Here is a 24876-nt window from a genome sequence, read left to right as displayed (position 1 = left end):
CTCTGAGAAACAGGAGATATTATTACACTCCTATTGGATGACATGTTAGTCAGGACCAAGTATATTGTCATTAAATATAAACCTGTAATAACCTCCAGGGGCAGACATCTGGTTGCCTTCAGTTTTTAGAGACTGTGAGTGAAGCTGGTTTAAATATTATTTTGCATGTTTTCCCTGAACAATTGTTTTCAATTTATGTTTATAATTTTATAATTTTATGTTTGCATCTCTTTAAATAAAAATCAGAAAATAAGACAAAATAACCAGCACTAGTTATAGCTGGATAGTGAATAAAATCGGAAGCAAATAAGACTGACTTATTTAAGCACAAAGTGGGTATTGTTGAGAACCATGGTATATTCAGAGGCAAAAGAAAGTATTTAATTTATTTTGGACTCAGAAGGTAAAAATGAATATCAACCAGCCTAGAGGTAACTGCTCACAGCTGAAGAAGACAAGACATGTCTGTTTACAGGAAGACTCTTCATCCAGGAAGGGGCTGCTCTGAGTGACACTGAGGACAGAAAGGGCAAGAGGAGCCTCACCACAGGCAGGGCCCCAGGATGGACCTGGGCCCAGGGAATCAGCAAAAAATAAACAGTCATAGGCTATGATGAGGAGGAACTGCTGGCGTGTCCCCCTCTTCACACAAGAGTGTGTTTTTGCCTCACTTCCCCCCAGGCCTGGAGCACCGTGGGAGCATTGAGACTATCACCCCAGGATGAGCAGTAATAATCAGCTTCATCCTCAGCCTGGAGCCCAGAGATGGTCAGGGTAGCTGAGCTGCTAGACTTGGAGACAGAGAATCAATCCGGGACCCCAGGGGGTCTGGTATCATCCAAATAGATAATGGTTTTAGGGGCTGTCCCTGGGAGCTGTTAGTACCAGTTCACATAATAATCACTGATGTTGTTTGTGCTTCCAGAACAGGAGATGCTGAACCTCTGGCCCAGGCCCCCAGACCCTGAGGGCGGCTGAGTCAGCACAGGCTGGGACAGGGAACCTGCGAACAGAGACCCTCATGGGGGATGGGTCATTGAATCTGGGAGAATCTCAGTTTTGGGGGGAAGATCAAGCCTGGGAGCTCATCCAGAAGACTGGCGCTGTTCCTGAGCAGAAGGAGCACAGCATAGTGACACAACACCTGGACTCCACAGTTGGTGTGAGGTGACCCAGGCTTGTCTTATCCTCCCTACTGTCTCCTGGAAATGAAGAGGCTGTTTATGCAAACTTGCATCCCCTTCCAGTCTCTCAGACTCCATCTGATACTGTTCAGGAGAACAGAGGACAGAGGAGGCTGAGGGCAGGACCTACTCTGAGTGGGACCCATGAGGGGGTATTGTATGCAGCAGTGGGAACCCTCAGAAGACCCTGCCCAGGAGCCTCTGCCAGGGCCTGAGGGCACCAGGCTGCAGAGTCTCACCAGGGGCACAGGGGGTAGCTCAGCCTCTTCCTACCCCTCAAGCCAAGGGGGCTCCCCCACCTGGGAGGGTCTCCTAAAGGACCCAGGGTTGTACAGTGCCCCCTGTGGGGTACATGTCCCTCTCAGTTCCTCAGGGTCCTGAGGTTAACATCCAGAGCTCTGTCACCAGCACTCCGCAGTGACCTGAAGGACTGTGTGGAGCACCTTGTGGGGCCTAATGTAAAGAACATGGTCACAGTGTCTGTGATCTGAGAGATTCCCACATGGAGAGAAGAGCCATCCAGAAAGAAGCACTTCTGTGGGTATAAGAATTTATATAAACCATAAACCATAAGAAAGGCTGAAATCATCCCACCCTCTGAGACATTTACAAACTCCACAGGGGAAGACTCCCAAGTTTGTCTTGAGAGATGAGTGACCATGTTCTGCACACAGAGAAAATGAGAACAGGGCATGAAGATGCTCAAACCAAGAAGGGACGTGGAGATTTCACAGGGTGAGAAAATCATCTGGTGACAATGTCACCCCGAGATGGGTGGAGACACAAAACAGGGAAGGACTGAAGAAACCACGTGATTGGGGAAGAACAACTGAGGCAGGAACACAGCAGGCAGGGAGGTAGGTGGCTGTGCTCACAGGAGGAAGGCGAGGAGAGAAAGTGGAAGAGGATGGTGAGTACAGAGGTCTCTGCTATGACGGGCCCCTGAGAGGGTGCTGGTGTCACTGCAGGGGAGCCTCAGGTGGGGAGAGGCTTCCCTGTGCATGAAGGAGTAGAATCTGGGGAAGGAGCACAAACACTGAATTCCTAGATCAGAAATGGGAGACCCTGACCTTGAGCAGCAGGAGCAGTGCCCATTGCATGAGGCTGGTATGCAGGCCTGGTGAGCAGGCCCTGGGGTGGGTGTGGCTTGTAAGGGGAACAGGAGCCTAGGACAGAACCCTGGGCCCCATCTCTGGGTACAGGAAGGGGACAGGAGTCCTGGAGGCAGTATCCCCCAGTCCAGGCTGGCTCAGGAGACCATCCCTGCAGGGTGCCTGCAGCTTGTGGCGTTGTGATTCCTCCTCACTGTTCTAGGTCTCCAGGGGTCAGAGGGTGTCAGATGAGGTGACACCTTCCCCTCTTGGTCTCCCAGTAGGAATGTCCCAGGAGGGCTGAGGACAGTGAGCATATGTTGGGGGGATGTTTTCAGACCTTCACGCCCCAGGGGGAAGAGGAGTCATGGAGGAGCATGAGCTGAATGTCTCAGGTCAGGCTGCAGTGTCTGGGACATCAGGCATCATGAAGAAATGGTGATGGAGAAGAATGTCACCATTTGCTCCCACCTGAACACCCCCAGGACCTCAGCCACAGGGAGTTAGAGCTGGGGGCTCTCCCTTATCACTTCAACCCCTGGGGGGAGGAGGACATCATTGTGTTCATTGCTCCACACACCATCCTCTACCTGGTGTCCTCTTGGACAGAGGCGTGGGTGACCCCCCTGAGCTCTGAGGGCCTGGGGCTGACAGCAGGTAGGCTCAGGGCCCAGACTCAGGCAGGGGCTGCCTTCCCAGCTGCCAGCACCCCATCGACCCCAGGGACAGGCACCCAGTCCCCTGTTGCCACAGCCCTGGTCCTCCCTGACTGATGAGGAGACAGGAGCCCGGAGCAGAGCCCCCTGCCTCTAGTCCTCTGGGTCCCAACCCATTGTGCGTGGAGGACAGGCCATACCCAGGTCACACCCAGCCTTCCTGAGGCTGCACCTCATGGCCCCAAATGGCTCAGAATCCCCTACTGTGGCTCCTCCTTGGGGACTGTCTCCAACTGCTCCACTGCTTCTCCAGGATCAGAGTGAGCCTCAGGGTCAGGACCATCCCCAGGGCAGGGAGCACATGGACAAAGACATCAGGGATGCCGCCCCCATGGACTCCAGTGTGGGTCCCTGAAGCCTGGTCTCTCTCTGTCTCTGTGTCTGTCTCTGACCCCAGTTCCTTCCTCTGTTAGCTGAGCCTCTGTCCACACTCCTGGAGGGGAGGCCACAGGCTAGACCTGTCTCTATGATGATTTCTGTTTCTGGCCCAATTTCCTGGTGTATAAGTAATCAACCTTTAGTTTTCAAAGTTTTCTGTGTTGTAGCTGAAGGACCTCCTCCAGTTGACATCAGAACCACAAGGGCGGGTCCCACCTTGACATTGGTTATGGAGAGGCTGAGACACTCACAATACAGGATCTTCTGTTCCTGAAAGGACAATGCTGGCTCCCACCCTCTGTGACCACGGAGGTCGTGGTTGAATACCAAGCAAGGCTCTGACACATCACAATGACTCACTCCTCAGCTCTGGGGACACACTCTGTCACCTCAACTATGGGGCTCATGTGCAGTTTCTTTGCTCCCTTTTCAAAGTGCCTATTCAAACTCCCTGAGGTCCCCACCTTCCTGTCTTCCTTCGGGGAGGTGGCTTCACACCTCCATGGAGCCATGGATGGGATGATGTCACCCTGTGCCCCGTCACAGACCCCAGAATCCCAGATGACATGCTCTCCCTTCACGAAGGTGCTGTGGCTCTGGGGTCCAGTTTACTGAGCTGTGACAACACAGCAGTGTGGTGCAGCTGCCGTCACAGGGCCATGTAGGAGAGTGACATCACCACGAACACAGTCACCTCACACACTCACCCTCCCCCTTCCTCCACCTGCTGTCAATCCCTGGCCTCCTTGCCATCTCTAGATTCCCGCCTCTTCCAAAATACAATAAAATTCCAGTGATGTGGAATGAAGCCTGTGGTATGTTCTTCTTCCCTATGAAATGTATATTTAAAACTCATGTATATTTTTGGACTTGAGGGCCAAAATTTTGACTAATATCACTCTCTCCGTATATACATCATGTTGGAGTATATCTTCTTTACCTAAAGTGTCACTCGTTTTATAAAAAGCTGGTATAAAAACCGATGTGCAGGTTTTTGATTATTTTCAGGTGTGATGATTATGAGTAAAGTTTCCATAAACATTCACATGGTTTTTTTCTCTTGAAAGTTATTTTTTTTTACGTTTTGTATTTTTGATTGTGGCAATGATTTATAATTCCATGCCAACATCAAATAATAGACAGAACTGGTCCTCTGCTTGAAGCTGAGGCAATAAGGATCCCAGCTGTAAAGGGAGCTGACACATGCATCAGCAGAGCAGGGACGGGGCTGAAGGACCATGATAGCTTTACGACCTACGAGTATTTCATTTACTGAAAAATCAGAAGATAATAAGTGAATGTTCACTAGCCTAGAAAAAACTGTCCCAGCTCACAAGGACAAAACTTTTTCTTTCATTTGAGACTCATTTTGTATAAATGGGGCTACTCTGAGTGACTCTGAGGAAACAGAAGACAAAGGAGCCGACATTCCCAGGTGGGTCCCAGGATGTATCTGGGCCCAGGGCATCAGGCATAAAATAAAATAAGCAGAAACCCAGGGGGAGCCTAAGCAGGCAGTTGCTGGAGTTCTCACTCACTTTGCAGATGAGTAAGTGGGTTTTTGTCTCACTTCCCCACAGGCCTGGAGCACCGTGGGAGCACTGAGACTATCATCCCACGTTGAGCAGTAATAATCAGCCTCATCCTCAGCCTGGAGCCCAGAGATGGTCAGGGTGGCTGTGCTGCCAGACTTGGAGCCAGAGAATCGATCGGGCACCCCCGAGGGTCGACTATTTGTACTATAGATGACAGTTCTGGGGCCTCTTCCTGGGAGCTGCTGGTACCAACCCACATTATTACCTCCAATGTTGGAGCTGCTTCCAGTGCAGGAGATGGTGATCCTCTGGCCCAGGGACCCAGACACTGAGGCCGGCTGAGTCAGCACAGACTGGGCCCAGGACCCTGCAAGGGAGAGACACAGAGAGGGTGATGCTGGATTCAAGAGGAGGATGCAGGACCCCACATGTCCTCCCAGGGCCCCATCCCCATCCCCATATCCAGTCACCTGTGTAGTGAGCAAGGAGGGTCAGGAGGAGAGGGAACCAGGCCATGGTGGAGGTCATCCTTGATTCTGACTTCTGTGGTCCCACAGCTGATCAGACCTCCCACCATCTCTCTCTTCCCCTCTTCATCCTCTCTGGGAGGGAGGGGCCATCCATGCAAATGAGACCCCAGCTCTCTGACCCTCCCTGGCCAAGGGTCAGGTCTCTCTGTCAGAGGATGTCAGCAAGATGGGCTGGGGAGGGACTGTGTAGGACCAGGGTTGGTAAGGTCCCAGCTGTGTGCCCTGAACCAAGCGCACAGGCAGTGTCAGGTGGTGTTCCCAGCTCTGATGAAGTCTGACCCCTCAGAATAAGCCTCAAGTTTCATTTGACATCCAGAAACACAAAACCATACATGACGTGTGTCTCATCACGTGGCCTCCCATCACACAGTGTAGATTTTAGGCTTCACTCTAATTACTCGATGTGAAACTGTCCATGGCTCCCTTGGCTATTCATGGGCCATTTGGGACTGAGGTTGTGTCTCTACACCAACTCCTCTGACATCACTGTCACATCCAGAGGAGTGATGGGTCCCCGTGTACACATGGCCTCTTCTGCTCAAGATGTTGATATTTTCCTCCTATATGATCCCCCCTGCTTCCAGCCCTCCCCATCTCTGAGTTTCCTGAAATACCGAAGACCCACGGAGTGAGAAAGACTCTCCAGGTTGTGGATAGAAGCCTTCGTGTGCACTCCTGGAAAGGTTACACACTGAACATCATTGTCATTTCTCACTATTTTCACCTGTTTTAAACATTAGTTCTCCCCATCCTGTGGGCAGTGACTCCCTCCTAGGATCTGTCTTCCCAGCACACGGACACAGATATACAGGAGCCCTGCCACGTGGGGATGTGTGTGCCACTGACCTCAGAGCACAAGGGGCAGACATGCCAGGGTGTTTTAGCAGGAAGATGTGACAGCTGGAGAATTTCTGCCAAGCATCCAGAGGAAGAGATTGCGTATTGGTCACCCTCTAGACCAACTGTGCACATAAATTGGATGAATGTTCTTTTCTTAGAAACTCTTCTCAATAACACTGACTTCTCAATAACACTGACTGATGTGTCACTGCAAAGATGCAGGTGGAATCACTACTATATTGTTTCCAGATCTGTGCCTATTGCAGGGAGACTGTGCATGGAAATTGTGTTTAAAATCTTCAGCACAGAACAAAGAAAAATTAAAGACTTTGGTTTTCATTTGGATACACGTCTATAAACATTTTTAAAAGAGTTTAGTTATTTCTTCATGAGAGAAACAGAGAAAGAGAGAGGCAGAGACATGGGCAGAAAGAGAAACAGGCTCCCCTCAGGGAGCTCCATATGGACCTCATTCCCTGAACTCCAGGGTCAGGCTCTGAGTCAAAAGTAGAGCTCAACTGTTGAGCCATCCAGGCATCCCTATAAACATTTTATAAAATCATTTGTCTTATCTTTTTTTCCTAAGATTTTATCATGGGTCTGATTGTGCAGGTGGGAAAGCCTGAAGTGATGCCCATGAGCTCCCATGAGGACCCTGTTGTATGAACTTCACAGCCATCTGCGTGCTGGATTCCCAAAGACAGACGAGCTTCCAGGATGAGCAATTCAGGGTCCCACCCGTATCTGGGGTGGGCACAGCTGGAGCCTGTGTCAAGCACGTTCAGGACAGAGCATTTGCTCATTCAGTCACCCATGAGTAGGACAATGAGGTTCTATTGGCAAAAGCCACCTGGACCCAGAGTTTCTGTCAAAGGTCCCCTGTGAGTGGTGGAGAATGGAGATGAGGGGACCTGTCCCTGAGGTCACAGACCCTTTGGTCCTAATTTGGGACAGAAGATTTAGAAAGGTCCAGCTTGGATAGTGGTGTTCCTGGGGTGACTGAAGGAGTGACAACCCAGCCCTGAGAGCACAGGGAGGGTGTGTCCCACATCCCCAGCGCCCTTGAATTCTGGTGGAGCAGAATTCCGGACCCCCGGAGGCTGGGGTCCCACAGTCAATGTACTGACCAGCCTCAGGCACTGACTGGAGCCCAGAGATGATCGGTTGCTGAGCTGTCCATGGGGACAGAGACTCCCCCTGGGAATTCAGAGCATCAGCCTTGTCCCAAGACAGCAGGTGTTAGGGCCCGTCTGGCCACCCTGGTGACAGGACCCCAGTCACACTCGATGTCCTGGGGGTCTCCTCTGATAGGGATTCTGATTCCTGGAGACTGTGACACTGAGGACAGCTGGGTGAGCACAGGTGGACCCTGACTTCTGGAGGGATGAGAAGCTCAGAAAGTGCTAAGTGCAGCACAGTTTACCCGCAGAGAAGAGAGAGCTGTGTGTGTGTGTGTGTGTGTGTGTGTGTGTGTGTGTGTGAGAGCAAAATTCAGGCAATTCATTCCAGTCCCTTTCATGACTTCTCCTGAGGGATGGTTCCCAATGAAGCTGATTCAAATGGCAAGTGTCCCAAAGCCCTTTTCCTGGGAGAGGATTTACTGTAGGCCTTGAGAACTCATTTGAAGAAAGACCTGTTAACAGCTTATGGAGTCAGAATTCCAGGGCTTGTGGAGTGACATCAATGAGTCCATTTTTTCTCCTTGGGCCTCCATTCACTGAGTGGGTTAGCAGGGTTTATTTATTTAAAAAATATTTTATTTATTTATTCATGAGCAACACAAAGAGAGAGAGGCTGAGACACAGGCAGAGGGAGAAGCAGACTCCCTGCAAGGAGCCCCATGCGGGCCTTGATCTCAGGTCCCGGGATCATGCACTGAGCCAAAGGCAGACGCTCAACCACTGAGCCACGCAGCAGTCCCCCATAAGCAGGATTTAAATAAAAGCCTCCGCGTACTGTAGAATGAGTTATTTGACCCAGTGGAGATAGCCCTCAGGGTGATTGGCCCCCCTGGAATACTTGGAATTCCCCTGTGTGGAGAGTGAGGAGGGTGAGGAGCAGAGGAGCACAGGCTGTGGTATAGATGCCCCAGTCTCCTGCTGAGCCCTATAGAGAGGCCTGAGCCCACAGCCCCTTCCCTTGTGTCTCCCTCATCCTCAGGGTGAGGGGTCGCCCTGCAATCCTGCCCCCTGGAGACCATGCAGCCTCTCATGGAGCTGGGCCTGGGCTCCAGCTGAGCAAAAGAGAATGTACAAGTGGGGAGGGCTTCAACCCAGGGAGACAGCAGAGCCCCTTCTGGAAGCAGGAGACAGGAGCTCCCAGGGGAGGACTCGAGGAGCATACGCGCCCTCTGGGGGAGGCCAGAGACACCTGCACACAGGGCTGGAGCTGGTGCCCAGGGTTCCTGTCCCCCAGCTCCCCCCTGCTCACTGTTTCTGCCTCTTCAGATTGGCTTCTTCCACCCAGAAATATGCAGGGGTCTCCTGGCTGGCTCAGGGAAGTGTCCACCTCTTGATTTCCACTCAAGTCATGATCTCAGGGTCCTGAGATCCAGTCACACCCAGAGTTGGCCAGTGGTTCTCCCTCTGTGTGTGTGTGTGTGTGTGTGTGTGTCCCTCTACCCCTCCTGGTGCTCACACTGCTTAAATAGAAAAACATTATATGGTCTCATTCATTTGGGGAATATAAATAATAGTGAAGGGGAATAGAAGGGAAGGGAGAAGAAATGGGTAGGAAATATCAGAAAGGGAGACAGAACATAAAGACTCCTAACTCTGGGAAATGAACTAGGGGTGGTGGAATGGGAGGAGGGCGGGGGGTAGGGGTGAAAGAGTGATGGGCACTGAGGAGGGCACTTGATGGGATGAGCACTGGATGTTATTCTGTATATTGGCAAATTGAACACCAATAAAAATGAATTTATTATTTAAAAAAAGAAAAATAAAGGAAGGAAGAAATATTAAAAAAGAGAAAATAACCATGGAGGTTTCCTCCATGGTTTTCTGTGATCTAATAGCTTCTGTCTCTTTACTGCTGAATCATACTTGATGTAATAACCCACCAGATTTTCATTTTCTATTCATCTTTTATTTTTTTTTAATATTTTTATTTATTTATTCATGAGAGACACAGAGAGAGGCAGAGAGAGACACAGGCAGAGGGACAGGCAGGCTCCATGCTGGGAAACCGACGTGGGACTAGATTCCAGGCCTCCAGGATCACGCCTCAGGCTGAAGGCGGCACTGGAGACCTGAGATCGTATCCCAGGTCGGGCTCACTGCATGGAGCCTGCCTCTCCCTCTGCCTGTGTCTTTGCCTCTCTCTCTCTCTGTCTCTCTCTCTGTTTCTTCATGAATAGATAAAATCTTTTAAAATAAATAAATAAATAAATAAACAAAAAATAAATAAACCACTGAACAACCCAGACTGTCCTATCCATTACCCTTTTATTTATTTATTTTTTATTTATTTTTATTTTTTTAATTTTTATTTATTTATGATAGTCACACACACAGAGAGAGAGAGAGGCAGAGACAGAAGCAGGCTCCATGCACCGGGAGCCCGACGTGGGATTCGATCCTGGGTCTCCAGGATCGCGCCCTGGGCCAAAGGCAGGCGCCAAACCGCTGCGCCACCCAGGGATCCCTCCATTACCCTTTTAAAGCATGTAAGTGTTTTATCTTCATATCCTGGTAATCATAAATAAATAAACAATAAATGTGTTCATACTCCTGTGTGGATATAATAACCCATTTAGAGAAATACCTACTGACATGATTTCTCTTTTTTATCATATAAAAGTTTATTTAGCTCTGTAAGAACCTGTCCAGGCACCTTCCAAACTGGCAGGGGCATTTGGCATTCCCCCCAGGAATGAATGAGGGTTCCTGCTCTCCCACATCCTGGGCACCCACTGATGTTGTCACTCTCTTGAATTGTAGCCATGCTACTGGGAGTCCAGCGTTACCTCACTGTTTCTGTTTGTAATCCCCAAAGGACATAATTCTTATGTAATAGTCATTTGTGTGTCTTCCTTATGCGGGGTCTATTTAGATCTGCTCAGAGAAGTCACTGCCCAGCACCCAGAATATCAGTAGCTGAGCAAAACTCTCACCTCACAAGAAAGGCAGAAAATGAGTATCTTCATGATTTATGAGCCCAGGGCAGTAAAAGTGAGGCCCACACTATACCAGGGGATATGCAGGTGGGCAGAGAGCCACACAGTTCTCCTGGGCCGCACATCCTGTACTACTGGTTTCTGGTCATTTCAATCCAGCAAATGAGGAGACCATCCTGCTTCCCCAAAGAAAGAGATTTTCTGCACTGGGAGACCAATATCTCCAAAGGGAGATATTTTCATTCACAAGAAACTTGCGTGAGTCCAGATATTGAAACCTTTTTTAAAAAATTTTTTAACTTTTTATTTATTTATGATAGACACACAGTGAGAGAGAGAGAGGCAGAGACACAGGCAGAGGGAGAAGCAGGCTCCATGCACCAGGACCCCGATGTGGGACTCGATCCCGGATATCCAGGACCATGCCCCGGGCCAAAGGCAGACGCCAAACCGCTGCGCCACCCAGAGATCCCCAGATATTGAAACCTTAAACCTGGTTTTATTTTTTTTTAATTTTTTTTCATTTATTTATGATAGTCACAGAGAGAGAGAGAGAGAGGCAGAGACATAGGCAGAGGGAGAAGCAGGCTCCATGCACCGGGAGCCTGATGTGGGATTCGATCCCGGGTCTCCAGGATCGCGCCCTGGGCCAAAGGCAGGCGCTAAACCGCTGCGCCACCCAGGGATCCCTTAAACCTGGTTTTAATAGGTTGTGCATGGAGGACCCCTGGTGGCACAGTGGTTTAGTGCCTGCCTTTGGAATAGAGTGTGATCCCGGGGTCCGGGATCAAGTCCCACATCTGACTCCCTGCATGGAGCCTGCTTCTCCCTCTGCCCTGGTCTCTGCCTCTGTGTGTGTGTGTGTGTGTGTGTGTGTGTGTGTGTGTGAAATAAATAAATAAATAAATAAATAAATAAATAATAAATAAATAAATAAATAAATAAATAAATAAATTCTTTAAAAAATAGGATATGCAAAGTTAGAAACTATATAATCTGAGCAGTCGTTGGTCCCAAGAAGGGACAGGGGAGTGATGAAGAGAATTGTGGTGGATCTTTTGTCCAGAGTATTCTTCGCAATGAGAATCTGGAACACAAGAAAAATAATGCCATATCTTAAAATATGCAGGAGAACATTAATCTATGGATTCCTCCAAGATTCCCCATCAGTGAGGGCATAATGGTGAAGTAGGTAAAAATCAGCAGATCCCATGTGCAAATACATACAATAGAGGAATACATCTTTTTTTTTTGGAATACATCTTTTTAAGGAAAATATAATAACTTTATTTTCATATTAAAGAAACTGGAGGTGGGCATCTGTGGGGTGCAGGTTGCTGAGCATGAACTCCTGCTTTGGCTCAGGTCCTATTCTGAGGATAGTAAGTAGGAGGCCCACATAGAGTTAGCACTGAGCTCAGAGTCTCCTAGAATCTCTCTCCCTCTCCATCTACCTCCCACCCCTGAGTGCACTCTCTCTCTAAAATAAAGAAACCTCAAAAAAAAAATAAAGAATACTGACTAGAGGTGTTGGGTACCAAAAAATGGAGCCAGGGTCTGAGAGTAGAGAGGAGAATGTGAGAGGTTGCATGCAATTCTATTTTCCAGTCACTCCTCTACCTAGAGATGGACTTTGGAGATAAGAAATACAGCAAGATCATTTCCAGTTTTCTCTAGAAAACTGAGATGAAGACAGCTCAGACCTGAAGAGCCAGAGGTAGAGACTGAAGCCTGAGGGACAGGGCAGCAGAGGGAAGAAGAGGAGGGAGGGGGTGGGGATGTGGTCAGGGAGAGTCAGCAGGATCTATTCCAAGTTCATGTGGAGATGGTTCAGAGACAGGAGACTGTGACTGTGACCAGGGTTGTGGTCTATATACTTGCTATATGGATGGATAACTTGTTACACAAGGCCACACTTTAAGGAACAAGACAAAAGGAGGCGGTGCAAGATAGCTGAAGAGTAGGGTCCCCAAGACACCTGTCCCCACCAACTTACCTAGATAACCTCCAAATTATCCTGAAAATCTATGAATTTGGCCTGAGATTTAAAGAGAAAAGAGCTGGGATACTACAGTGAGAAGAGTTGCCGCTTCTGTCAGGGTAGGAAGACACAGGGGGAGGGTGGCAAAAGGCATCGAGCAGGAGGGGCCCCGAGGAACTGGGCTGAGGCCGCCGCAAGCTCCCCCAGGTCAGGAGAGCCCCGCCTGGAGGATCAGGAGCTGCGTCAACCTTCCTGGGAAGACAGGCGCTCCCAGGGAGTCGGATCAGGACCCTAGGAGGGCGGGGATGCCCTCAGGATCCTGGGGGCACGAACAGAGCCCCTGCCCCCAGGGAGAGCCTCACACCCCGCGGCCGAGCTCCCCAAAGGGCCGCAGTGTGCCCCCGGCCCGGGAACAGCTCAGAGGGGCTTGGGTGGAGGCTCTGAGGGAGGGGGCTGTGTGGCCAGGAGCACGATTCCAGCAGCGCAGGCCCGGGAGCCCAGGGTGCCGGGGACACAGCCCAGGATACGGCCTCCCCCCCCCAGGACAGGCGGGGGCTGGAGGGCCCAGGACACCAAGGACACCTGCCACTGGTGGCCCGAGCTGAGCAGGTCAGTGGCCCGGACCAGGAGCATCCAGGCCCCTGCGGACTGGGAGCTGTGGTAGTTACTGTGGGAGCTGACTCCAGGGCTGGGGAGCTAGCCGCTGCCACTGCTGTTGTTCCTCCAGGGGCCTCACAGGGTAAACAGCCCCCACTGAGCCTCACAGTCGCCTCACCAGATAAGCAGCTTAAACATCTTTCACTGAGCCCTGCACCAGGCAGAAGGCTGAGTAGATCGCCCAAGTGCACATACCTGAGAATCAGCACAGCAGGCCCCTCCCGAAGAAGACCAGCTAGACTGACAGGGGAAAAGCAAGTTATTGAACAAGCAGCACTGGAAAGTTCCAGGGGAAGTCGAGGGATTTACAGTATACAGAATCAGAGGATACACCCCCTTGCTTTTGTTTTTTGTTTGCTTCCCTCCCTTCTTCTCCTTCTCCTCCTTCTCCTTCTCCTTCTCCTTCTCCTTCTCCTTCTCCTCCTCCTCCTTCTTCTTCTTCTTCTTCTTCTTCTTCTTCTTCTTCTTCTTCTTCTTCTTCTTCTTCTTCTTTCTCTTCTTCTTCTTCTTTTTCTTCTTTATTTTTTTCTTTATCTTTTCTTCTTTCTCTTCTCTCTTTTTCACCTTTTCCCAATACAACTTGTTTTTGGCCACTCTGCACTGAGCAAAATAACTAGAAGGAAAAACTCACCTCAAAAGAAAGAATCAGAAACAGTCCTTTCTCCCACAGAGTTACAAAATTTGGATTATAATTCAATGTCAGAAAGCCAATTTAGAAGCACAACTATAAAGCTACTGGTGGCTCTAGAAAAAATCATAAAGGACTCAAGAGACTTCCTGATGGCAGAATTTCAATCTAATCAGGCTGAAATTAAAAATCAATTAAATGAGATGCAATCCAAACTAGAGGTCTTAACGACGAGATTTAACCAGGTAGAAGAACGAGTGAGTGACATAGAAGACAAGTTGATGGCAAAGAGGGAAACTGAGGAAAAAAGAGAAAAACAATGAAAAGATCATGAGGACAGGTTAAGAGAAAAAAATCACAGCATCAGAAGGAAAAATCTGCATTTAATTTGGGTTCCCAAGGGCGACAAAAGGGACAGAGGGCCAGAATATGTATTTGAACAAATCATACCTGAAAACTTTCCTAATCTGAGAAGGGAAACAGGCATTTAGATCCAGGAAATAAATCCCCCCATAAAATCAATAAAAACCGCTCAACACCTTGACATTTAATAGTGAAGCTTGCAAATTCCAAAGATAAAGAGAGGATCCTTAAAGCAGCAAGAGACAAGAAATCTCTAACTTTTAAGAGGAGAAATATTAGATAGACAGCAGACCTCTCCACAGAGACCTGGCAGGCAAGAAAGGGCTGGCAGGATATATTCAGGGTCCTAAACGAGAAGAACATGCAGTCAAGAATTCTTTATCGAGCAAGGCTCACATTCAGAATAGGAGAGATAAAGACCTTCCAAGATAGGTAGAAACTTAAAGAATATGTGACCACGAAGCCAGCTCTGCAAGAAATTTTAAGGGGGACTCTGTAAAAAAAAGAGGAAGTCCAATGGCACAATCCACAAAAACAGGGGGACTGAATAGGTATCAAGACACTAAACTCATATCTGTCAATAGTAACTCTGAACATGAACAGGCTTAATGACCACATCAAAAGGAACAGGGTGTCAGACTGGATAAAAAAGCAGGACCCATCTATTTGCTGTCTACAAGACACCCATTTTAGACCTAAGGACACCTACAGCCTGAAAATAAAAGGTTGGAGAACCATTTACCATTCAAACCGTCTTCAAAAAAAAAGCAGGGGTACCCATCCTTATATCAGATAAATTAAAATTTACCCCGAAGACTGTAGTGAGAGATGAAGAGGGACACTATATCATACTGCTGAGTGAAATAAGTCAATCAGAGAAGGACAAACATTACATGGTTCATTCTTGGGGAATATAAATAATAGTGAAAGGGAATAGAGGGGAAGGGAGAAGAAATGGGTAGGAAATATCAGAAAGGGAGACAGAACATGGAAGACTCCTAACTCTGGAAAAGAACTAGCGGTAGTCGAAGGGGAAGAGGGTGGGGGGTGGCAATGACTGGGTTGCGGGCACTGAGGGGTGCACTTGACGGGATGAGAACTGGGTGTTATTCTCTATGTTGGCAAATTGAAAATCAATAAAAATAAATTCATTATTAAAAAAATAAATTTATAAAGAAACCTTTGGAATTCTTAAATTCTTCTGGGAATAAATGTAGCAGTTACACATATATTGTTACATAAAACACAGAAAAAGGTAACTTGCAGAGTATTAAGAAATATTGATGCTAAACAAAATATCAACAGTGAGATTCCATTATCAGTTTGATATATTCATACCCTGTGGCTATAGTGATTTATTTTAGATATAGAGTTGGGTTGCATAATTATCAATCCTCTGAGATAAGAAATCATATTTGCAAATCAACTGGTGAATATCATTTGATCTCATTAGAACTTGAAAGATCCTTTGACTAATTGAAAGAAAAGTCTTAATAAAAACAACACAAAATAGAAACAGAGATGGGCACCTGAGTGGCTTAGTCAGTTAGTCATCCAGCTCATGGTATGTGGGGCTCCATACTGTGCATGGAGTCTGCTTCAGATTGTCTCTCCCTCTCCCTCCCTATCTGCTACTCCCTGCTCTTGCTCTCTCTCTCTAAAAGGAATAAATAAAATCTAAAAATAACAGAAACAAAGATATTTATAGATTGATAATACACTCTCTCCCACACACAAGGAACTCAGACCGACAGCTATGATATTATTCAGGAAGGTGGTGGGTGGAGTACATTTCTACAAGTTCAGAAACCAGCAAGTGTGACTTAATTGCCATTATAATTCAACAACTTTCTTCAATAATTAGACAACACAGGTGAAAAAGAAAAATTACTGGTTACATCACAGCATTGAGGGAATGGTCATGAAGTTATTTCAAAAGACCCATATATGTAATTCAGCCATAGATTCTCTGGGGCTGGTGCAGCAGTGACAGGAGAAATCACCCCAATGAGCAAAAAGAACAGGTCCTCCTATTGAAGACTACTAAGAGTATTACATGGGTCTGGAAAATTCCAGAAATAGATAAATGACCAAGGATGGAGATCCTAGATTCATCAGAGGCCAGGTGGGAGAGATGAGAGATTGGAATCTCTCACTCCCCAATCCACATACTTCAGTCCAAAGAAACTCTGTGCACCAACCTGATGGGGGAGATAACCTTTCTTTGTCCTTTTAGCCCCTTTGTCTAGGAAATGGCTGAATGACATTAGAGACAGAGGGAAGAAGGATTCCTTCCTCTCAGTTTGTTCCCCTGGAAGGACCTGGACCCATGTTGGTGGAAGCAGGAGCAGCAGAAACAGAAGCTACAGGCTGAGCCTGAACAGATGAGAAAGGGGTTCTGATTTCAGTTCCCACAGGGCTGGAGCTCTGTGTGAGCCCTGAGATGTTGTCATAGGAGAGGTTGTGAGGAGCAGCCTCCTCCTTGGGCCTCAGCCCAGCGATGGTCAGGGAGCTAGATCGCCAGACATGGAGCCAGAGAATGGATCAGGGTCCACAGAAGGTCTAACCATCATAATAGATGAGGATTTTGTTGCCCATTCATGGAGCTGTTTGCACTAGGACACATACTGGACACTTCTGATGTGTCCTGACTCAGACAGACCTGTATTCAGGGTCGCTGATTCTGCCCTAATCTGTCATGGAATCTGTTCTCAGGGCAGCTGACACTGACACCCAGGAATCTGTGCTCAATTTAAGAAAATCACACAGTACCTAGCTCCCAAGGATAGGCTTCAAGGAGAAATGTCAAAGAATGTGGAAAGACTTGGGTAAACAAATTCAGTGAGATGGATCTCAGAACTCAGTTCATATCAAAGAAGTAGCTGACTTTGCCATAAGGCCAGAGTTGCACAGGCAGTGCCATTGTTCTAGGGACAGCAGTGTTGTGTCTCATTTCCACATAGGCCCAGAGCACTGTGGGAGCACCAAGCATGGGTTCAATGGACTGACAATAATAATCAGCCTCGTCCTCAGGCTGAAGCCCAGTGATGGTCAGAGTGCCTGAGTTGCCAGATTTGGAGCCAGAAAATCGGTCAGGGACCCCTGAGGGTCTATTCCCAGTACCATCTACGAGGAGTTTAGGGGCCTTTCCTGGGAGCTCTTGGTACCAGTTCACACCAAGTATACCAATGCTGTTTGTGCTTCCAGAGCGGGAGATGGTGATTCTCTGGCCCACAGATCCCGACACTGAGGGCGGCTGAGTCAGCACAGACCGGGCCCAGGACCCTGAAAGGGGAAGAGACACAGAGAGAGTGATGTTCTTTTCTTTAGACAAGAGGAGAAATCAAGGCACATGTATCCTCCTAGAGCCCCTTCTCTCATCCCCATATCCAATCACCTGTGCAGTGAGCGAGGAGGGTGAGGAGGAGAGGGGACCAGGCCATGGTGGAGGTCATCACTGATCCTGCCTTCAGTGGTCCCACAGCTGAGCAGACCTCCTCTAATCTCTTCCTTCCCCTTTTCATCCTCTGAGAGAGGGAGGGGCCATGCATGCAAATGAGACCCCAGGTCCCATTACCTGAGAATATTATTATTTTTTCTGTTTTTTTAAATAATAAATTTATTTTTTATTGGTGTTCAATTTGCCAACATACAGAATAACACCCAGTGTTCATCCCATCAAGTGCCCACCTCAGTGCCCACCACCCAGTCACCCCCATCCCCTGCCCTCCTCCCCTTCCACCACCGCTAGTTCATTTCTCAGAGTTAGGAGTCTTCCATGTTTATAGCAGCAATGTCCACAATAGCCAAACTGTGGAAGGAGCCTCGGTGTCCATCGATAGATGAATGGATAAAGAAGATGTGGTTTCTGTATACAATGGAATATTCATCAGCCATTAGAAACGACAAATACCCACCATTTTCTTCGACGTGGATGGAACTGGAAGGTATTATGCTGAATGAAATAAGTCAATCAGAGAAGGACAAACATTATATGGTCTCATTCATTTGGGAACATGGTAGACTACTTGTGGATATTAAAGGAGTGGGACTGGGAGTGGCTGAATGGGCCAGGGGGTGGGGAGGTCCTGCTCTGAGCCCTGACACAGGCAGTAGCAGGTGGCAAATTTCCTGCTCTGATCAACCTTTATCCTTCGGAAACAGGTGAAGGGTGCTCCCTGGGTCCAGGCCTAGACACAGCATTGTACGACAGGGTGACACAATTTGTCCATTAGAGATAACTCCTCCCTCCTCACTACACTGTCCACTGTCATCTTCCTTAGGGCCAAGCCTGGTGTCCTCTTTTGTGGCCTCCCATCCCTACAGGACACATTTTTACTCTATTCACACTCCACATAGTGAATCTGTCCACAGATCCCTGGGGTGTTCATGGGACAGGACTGAGGTGATGTCTCTTGTAGAACCACACAGATGAGGATCAAGTCCAGAGAAGTGATGAGTCCACATGGACCCATGGCCGGTTTTGTGCAGGGGACTGATTTCTTTCCTCTTACCTGAACCTTCTCTGGTTTCCAGAGTTCTCCTCTCCCAGAAGTTCCCTTAGCACTGAGGACCAGGGAGCACTCTTTCCAGGCTGTGGGTAGAAGCTGTCATGTGCATTGTAGAGGATTATACACTGGACATCCCTCAGAAATCTCTGCCAGGCCTGAGTCCCCAGCAGGGAGCAAATAGCCCAATCCCCTGGACCAAGCTCCTTAGTGTCAATAGTTCTCATAGGGGAGTCCTACATCGCCCCCTGCTGATTGCAGAGCACACACTCACCCTGGTCCAAAGACCTGAGTCCAGCTAGTTTCTGCAAATTTCCAGGTCCCTGTCTATTCTCAGATTTCTGATCTGATTTCTAGAGATGGTATAGCTAATATATTGTACTTGATTTTGTTGTATGTAACTCTTGGGAGGTGTCCCAATCTTTCGTAGGTTCAGGAATGTACATCGATGGCAACTTAAGATATTTTTTTAAATATTTTTTTAATTTATGAGAGAGAGAGGGAGAGAGAGAGAGAGAGAGAGGCGCAGAGACACAGGCAGAGGGAGAAGCAGACTACATGCAGGAAGCCCCACCTGGGACTCCATCCCAGGTCTCCAGGATCACACCCTGGGCGGAAGGTGGCGCTAAACTGCTGGGCCACCGGGGCTGCCCCTAAGATATTTTTCCTCCAGAGAAGGTACTGCACACATTGTATCATTTCATTGGCCTGTGATTTTAGTTACAAGTTCATTGTTAGTTTTCCATCTATTATGCATCAAAATAAGATTTTTTAAGCTACTGTCACAAAATTACGAAGGGTCGCACGGCTCCATGTTGTCATATAAGAAAGGTTGCTCTGGGATCCCTGGGTGGCGCAGCGGTTTGGCGCCTGCCTTTGGCCCAGGGCGCGATCCTGGAAACCTGGGATCGAATCCCACGTCGGGCTCCCGGTGCATGGAGCCTTCTTCTCCCTCTGCCTGTGTCTCTGCCTCTGTCTCTCTCTCTGTGATTATCATGAATAAATTAAAAAAAATTAAAAAAAAGAAAGGTTGCTCTAATTGGTATTGTGACAGGAGCATCATGTATGTCATTTTGCAGATGCTATGTTTACATCATGCCACACTGTCGAAAAATAAAATGCAATGGGGGTATAAATTCTCAGGCATTTATTTCCTGGCTTCCATCCTCCCCTTCTCTATGTGAAGAACCTTCTCTTCTGTGAATACTGAACTCACACACCATCATTCTTCAATAGATTTGCCACTAGACCATGAGGTCTCTTCAAGCAATTTTGGATGAGGAGGTAAATACGACAATTTTGTAATCCTATAATGTGTTTTACAAAATTCATCCTTATGTAGACAAATGCCAATCTTACAGGTACTGAGTTAAGTGAAATGTTAGCAGATTTTCATACAGCTGACCTGCACGCTGCAGTTCATTTTCTCAAGGACTTTGTCTTCTGTGCTCAGAATGTTCTCCACAATTCAGCCGTTCTCTCTTTTTTCTTCAACCAGTAGCTGGAGGCTATTCAGGTCCTTTTTTCTTCCCCACATGAACAAATGGAATCCAGTCCATGGGTCTGTCACCCTCCACAAGACTGAAGTCTATGTATTTCTCTTGTCCTCTGTCCTAATATCAATTCCTTAGTTCACAACATCTCTCCAATCAAATCAGACCTCCAAATATAGAAAGGTCCACAGGTGTTCTGGGGGAGGGGCCTGCTCAGGAATAAATCTTTTTTTTGCCACAGATCTATTCCTCTTCAGGGATTTCCCATTGAGGTGAATTTACAAATGTATTCAACAAGCTGGTGTTGAATTTGTCTTTCATATCAAGGTGAGTTTTCATCTTTGTGTCTTCAGTAATAACACATACACAAAAGGAAAAATCTCAAGTGTGGGACACACAGTGAAGACAGACACAGAGAAGTGTCTCCATGTTGCTGATGCTACCCAACATGAGATCACCCTTGCTATCTGGAGCCACTGCCTGTGGAGACTCACTCACCTCTTACAGAACTTCAACAGTAACCTCTTCCATGCTCTCTCCACAGCATGCCATTGTGCTTCACATCTCCCTGCTCCATTCCAGGTGCCTCAGTACAGGTGCCCAGCCCTGCCCACCTGGTGTTGGTTTTGAACACTTTTGGAAGCTCCTACATGTGAGCTGAAACTGGCCCCAGTTCTCAGAGATCTGGGAAAGACAGGAGAAAGAGGAAGGCCATACTAGGTCAGTAGATGACTAATAAGCAAAGGGGACATGCATACAAGTCTTGTCTGTATCAGCAGCAAGATGAATAGATCCTCACACGCATCCACTAAATCTTAGTTTATGAAGAGGGCTTTAGTAGGTTGGGGCATGTGTACACCACAACACTATCTCAAGAATACATCCTTGGGGCAAAATCTGGGAGGAGCAAGGCAAGCAGAACCCATGATCCACAGACAAGGACAGAGGTGAAGAGCCTCAGAGGGCCTGAACCCAGCTCTTGGGTCAATCTGTGATTTCACATATTTTTGACATTCCCCAGCAATATGAATACAGAGTTACTCCTGTGTCCTATCCAAAAATTTTCTCATTTTTAATCTGGATGAAGGATTTCCAATTGCACAGGTCAGGGGGACGGCGGTATCTGGGTAGCTCGGTCAGTTAATCATGTGCCTTCAGCTCAGGTCACGTTCCTGGTATCGAGATAGAGCCCTGTGTTTGACTCCCCACTGAGCAAAGTCTGCTAATCCCCACCTCATCTTCTCATAAATCAATCAATCAATTAATCAATCAATAAAATCTTAAAAGGAAAGATTTTCTTATTAGGGTTCCAGTTAAGAGGCAGGTGATAAACTGCTGGAAGGGATTGGCCAGGGGAAAGGATTGGGAGTTGGTGGTCCTTGTGGACACAGTGACCAATCTCCTGACATAACCTGTGTCTATATGGAGGAGGGAGAGCAGGACTCCAAGCATAGTGAAGACACAAGCACAAAGTCCTTCAGACCCCATACTGAGGCTCAGATCCCAGGTCTCATACCCTCAGCACAGTGTTGAGATGCGCTGGCACCTTCATGCACGTCTTCTCCCTCCAAGTTTGGTATTTGATAGCGATGGAAGTACAGACTGAGAAGTAAGTTCTCTGGGATTCGCAGCCTGTGCTTATCCATCATGGCTGCACATGGACTTTACCTCTCACACACAGACAAGGCTTCCCCAGGTCCTGTGATGCTTGGACCACAACCTGTTTATGTGACTCACATGCAAGTCTTTGAAAGTCCTCAGGCCCCACTTCATATATCTCAGGTGTCCCCACAGGACTCCTGCACTCCTGTGTCCCCCCTGAATCCACTACCCTGGAGCTTGTCCCAGGCCCTGTTGCAGCTCTCATCTTCCATGGCAGGATCCTTCAATTCTCACTTAGCAGACACCTATGATATGCCTCCCTCGGGCCATCCCCAACCTTGCTCTGGGGTGAGAAGGGGGCAGACGACCCAGTTCTACCCCATTGGCACTCAGTCCTTTCCAGGACTCACTCCCTACAACTAGCTATGCATGTGGAAAGTTGGCTTCCTCAGGGAGAAGAGACACTTCTGGTCACAGAGCAGACCCCCAGCTCTGTGCCTCTCAAGGCAGGCCATGGCGTGGAACATTACAGGTGTCAGGTATGACTGTTGACACTATGAAGCAGGGATGTAGTTCCTACTCACTGTCCCTGTGCTCTCCAACCAGAGTGGCACCAAACACGACTGGTCACAGATGTCAGATCACACACATGACAGATCTGAGTAGGGTCCTGCCCCACACAGGCCTGTGGGGACATTGACATTGCCAGCATCCCTCAGGTTATTAACCCTCCCAAGCCACCACAGTTCCCTGGGGTTTGGAAACATGTCAACTCAGGTTGTGAGGACTCCTTCCCTGAAGACAGAGCCTGGTTCTGCTTACTGGAAACATCCCTGGCCTCTCCAGAGCTTTGGTCTCAGTTTCCAATGTGGGGCGTCCCACAGATTTGGTCTGAAAATATGGCAGTAAGGAATGGTGGCAGAGGTAAGTGAGGGGAAGTTGTCAAGTGGCCTGGAATTCAGAGGGAAGGGAAAACACATGAATTCCACTAAAGGGAAAATATCACTGTCACTGCAGGTGACAGTATTCTTACAAAAGAAGAGTCGCTATTTATGCTTATGCTTGAAAATAATAATAATAATTAATAATAATAGTAATAATAATAATACACGCACATGAGAAAATGGTCAGCATCACTTGCCATCAGGGAAATACAAATCAAAACCACCATGCGATACCACCTCACACCAGTGAGAATTGGGAAATTTAACAAGGCAGGAAACCACAAATGTTGGAGAGGATGCGGAGAAAAGGGAACCCTCTTACACTGTTGGTGGGAATGTGAAATGGTGCAGCCACTCTGGAAAACTGTTTGGAGGTTCCTCAAACAGTAAAAATAGATCTGCCCTACGACCCAGCAGTTGCACATCTGGGGATTTACCCCAAAGATGCAGATGCAATGAAACATCAGGACACCTGCACCCCGATGTTTATAGCAGCAATATCGACAATAGCCAAACTGTGGAAGGAGCCTTGGTGTCCATCGAAAGATGAATGGATAAAGAAGATGTGGTTTATGTATACAATGGAATATTCCTCAGCCATTAGAAACGACAAATACCTACCATTTGCTTCGAGGTGGATGGACCTGGATGGTATTATGCTGAGTGAAATAAATCAATCGGAGAAGGACAAGCATTATATGGTCTCATTCATTTGGGGAATATAAATAATAGTGAAAGGGAATAGAAGGGAAGGGAGAAGAAATGGGTAAGAAATATCAGAAAGGGAGACAGTATATGGAAGACTCCTAACTCTGGGAAATGAACTAGGGGTGGTGGAAGGGGAGGAGGGCGGGGGGTGGGGGTTAATGGGTTGCGGGCCCTGAGGAGGGCACTTGACCGGATGAGCACTGGGTGTTATTCTGTATGTTGGCAAGTTGAGCACCAATAAAAAATAAATTTATTATTAAAATAATAATAATAATAATAATAATAATAATACAGAAGGACAAATCGTGTAGTAACCCAGCAGCAGCCATAAGAAAATTGTACAGAATTAGTGGTTGAAACAACAGGAATGTGTTTTCTCACAGCTCTGGAGGCTGGAAGCCCAAGGTCATGGTAGCAGCAGTTTTGGCTTCTCCCAAGTCAGTTCTTGCTGGCAGATGGCCAGCTCCTCACGTTTCCCTCCTATGACCTCTTCTCATTCACACACACTCTACAGACTCTGCCCCTTCTTATGTGGTCTCCATCTCATAGGAGTCAGATCCCACAATTGTGACCTCACTGACTCTTCATTACCACACCTCCTTGAACTCTGTCTCTAAATATAGTCACACTGGGGTGAGAGATCATTGCATTAATTATGTTAAGGACATAATTCCGTCGATAGCACCAAGAATTAGCATAAATTGTTCTGATAAAGGTAAGTTAAAATACAGTAAATATAAAAAGATGGAAAGGACATTTTTGGAAGTATAACTTGTTTATATAGTTCTGAAGTTTGGACAAGTGATTCTGTAGTTATAGCAAGATAGACATACCTAAAATGGATCATTTGAATCATTTTTTAGTGTTGGATTCCATGGCATTAAGCAAATTTAAAATGTTATGAAACCATTACCGCTAACACTTGTCTGAAATTTTCCATGATCCCAAACAGAAACTCTGTACCAAGATACACCTCTTCCCTTCCTCACCACCCTGGTAATGGCCTAAGAACTAAACTGGATATTGCTGAGGAACTCAGGGATTCAGGTGCCCATGGAAATGCAGGGAGAAGCACAGAGTAAAGAGCACCTTCCCTAGTGGCTCTTGCAAGTGTGGTCTGACTTGGGCAAGAGCATATTTTGGGATGTGCTTTGTTTTTAATATTTCATTTATTTATTCACAAGAGACACACACCCAGACAGAGACAGAGACAAAGACAGAGACAGAGACATAGGCAGACAGAGGAGAAGCAGGCTCTATGCAGAGAGCCTGATGTGGATTCCCGGATTCCGAGATCACTCCCTGAGCCAAAGGCAGATGCCCAAACACTGACCACCCAGTTGTCCCTGGGATGTGCTTTCTATCCCACAACAACAATACAGGTGGATGCTACCTCCATGGGCTGACATATCATGGGTCCCATTGCAGTGTTTCCAGTAACTCCATCCTTCTCTCCCAAAGTGTGTTCAAGAACTCTTGCCTGAACAGTGTCCAAGACTATTCTTGGGGCACCTGCATATGATTCAACACGTCTTCCCTTCTGGAGCTGCTCCCATCCATGTAAGCTCTCCTCCAGAGTCAAATGCCCCTGCTTCTAGTCC

At 47.5% G+C, this 24876-nt stretch overlaps 1 protein-coding gene and 2 gene segments (V, D, J or C); all 3 read right to left on the bottom strand.

The window, feature by feature from the left end:
- LOC119866215 overlaps positions 1 to 5532 on the bottom strand; it is a 743285-nt gene extending 737753 nt beyond the window's left edge. Inside the window, 2 exon segments of the V gene segment in view lie at positions 4972 to 5271; positions 5375 to 5532. Of these exon segments, the coding sequence occupies positions 4972 to 5271; positions 5375 to 5432 (358 nt within the window).
- LOC119869150 (immunoglobulin lambda-1 light chain-like) overlaps positions 1 to 24876 on the bottom strand; it is a 1083218-nt gene that overhangs the window by 778737 nt on the left and 279605 nt on the right. The gene's annotated exons all lie outside the window — the stretch shown is intronic.
- On the bottom strand, positions 16716 to 17463 carry LOC119866111. The segment is given in 2 exon segments: positions 16716 to 17305; positions 17418 to 17463. Coding segments are annotated over 2 exon segments (471 nt in total).

This window comes from Canis lupus, chromosome 26, assembly GCF_011100685.1.
Source record: "Canis lupus familiaris isolate Mischka breed German Shepherd chromosome 26, alternate assembly UU_Cfam_GSD_1.0, whole genome shotgun sequence".
Lineage (NCBI taxonomy): Eukaryota > Metazoa > Chordata > Mammalia > Carnivora > Canidae > Canis > Canis lupus.
This window is presented reverse-complemented; position numbering and strand designations above follow the sequence as displayed.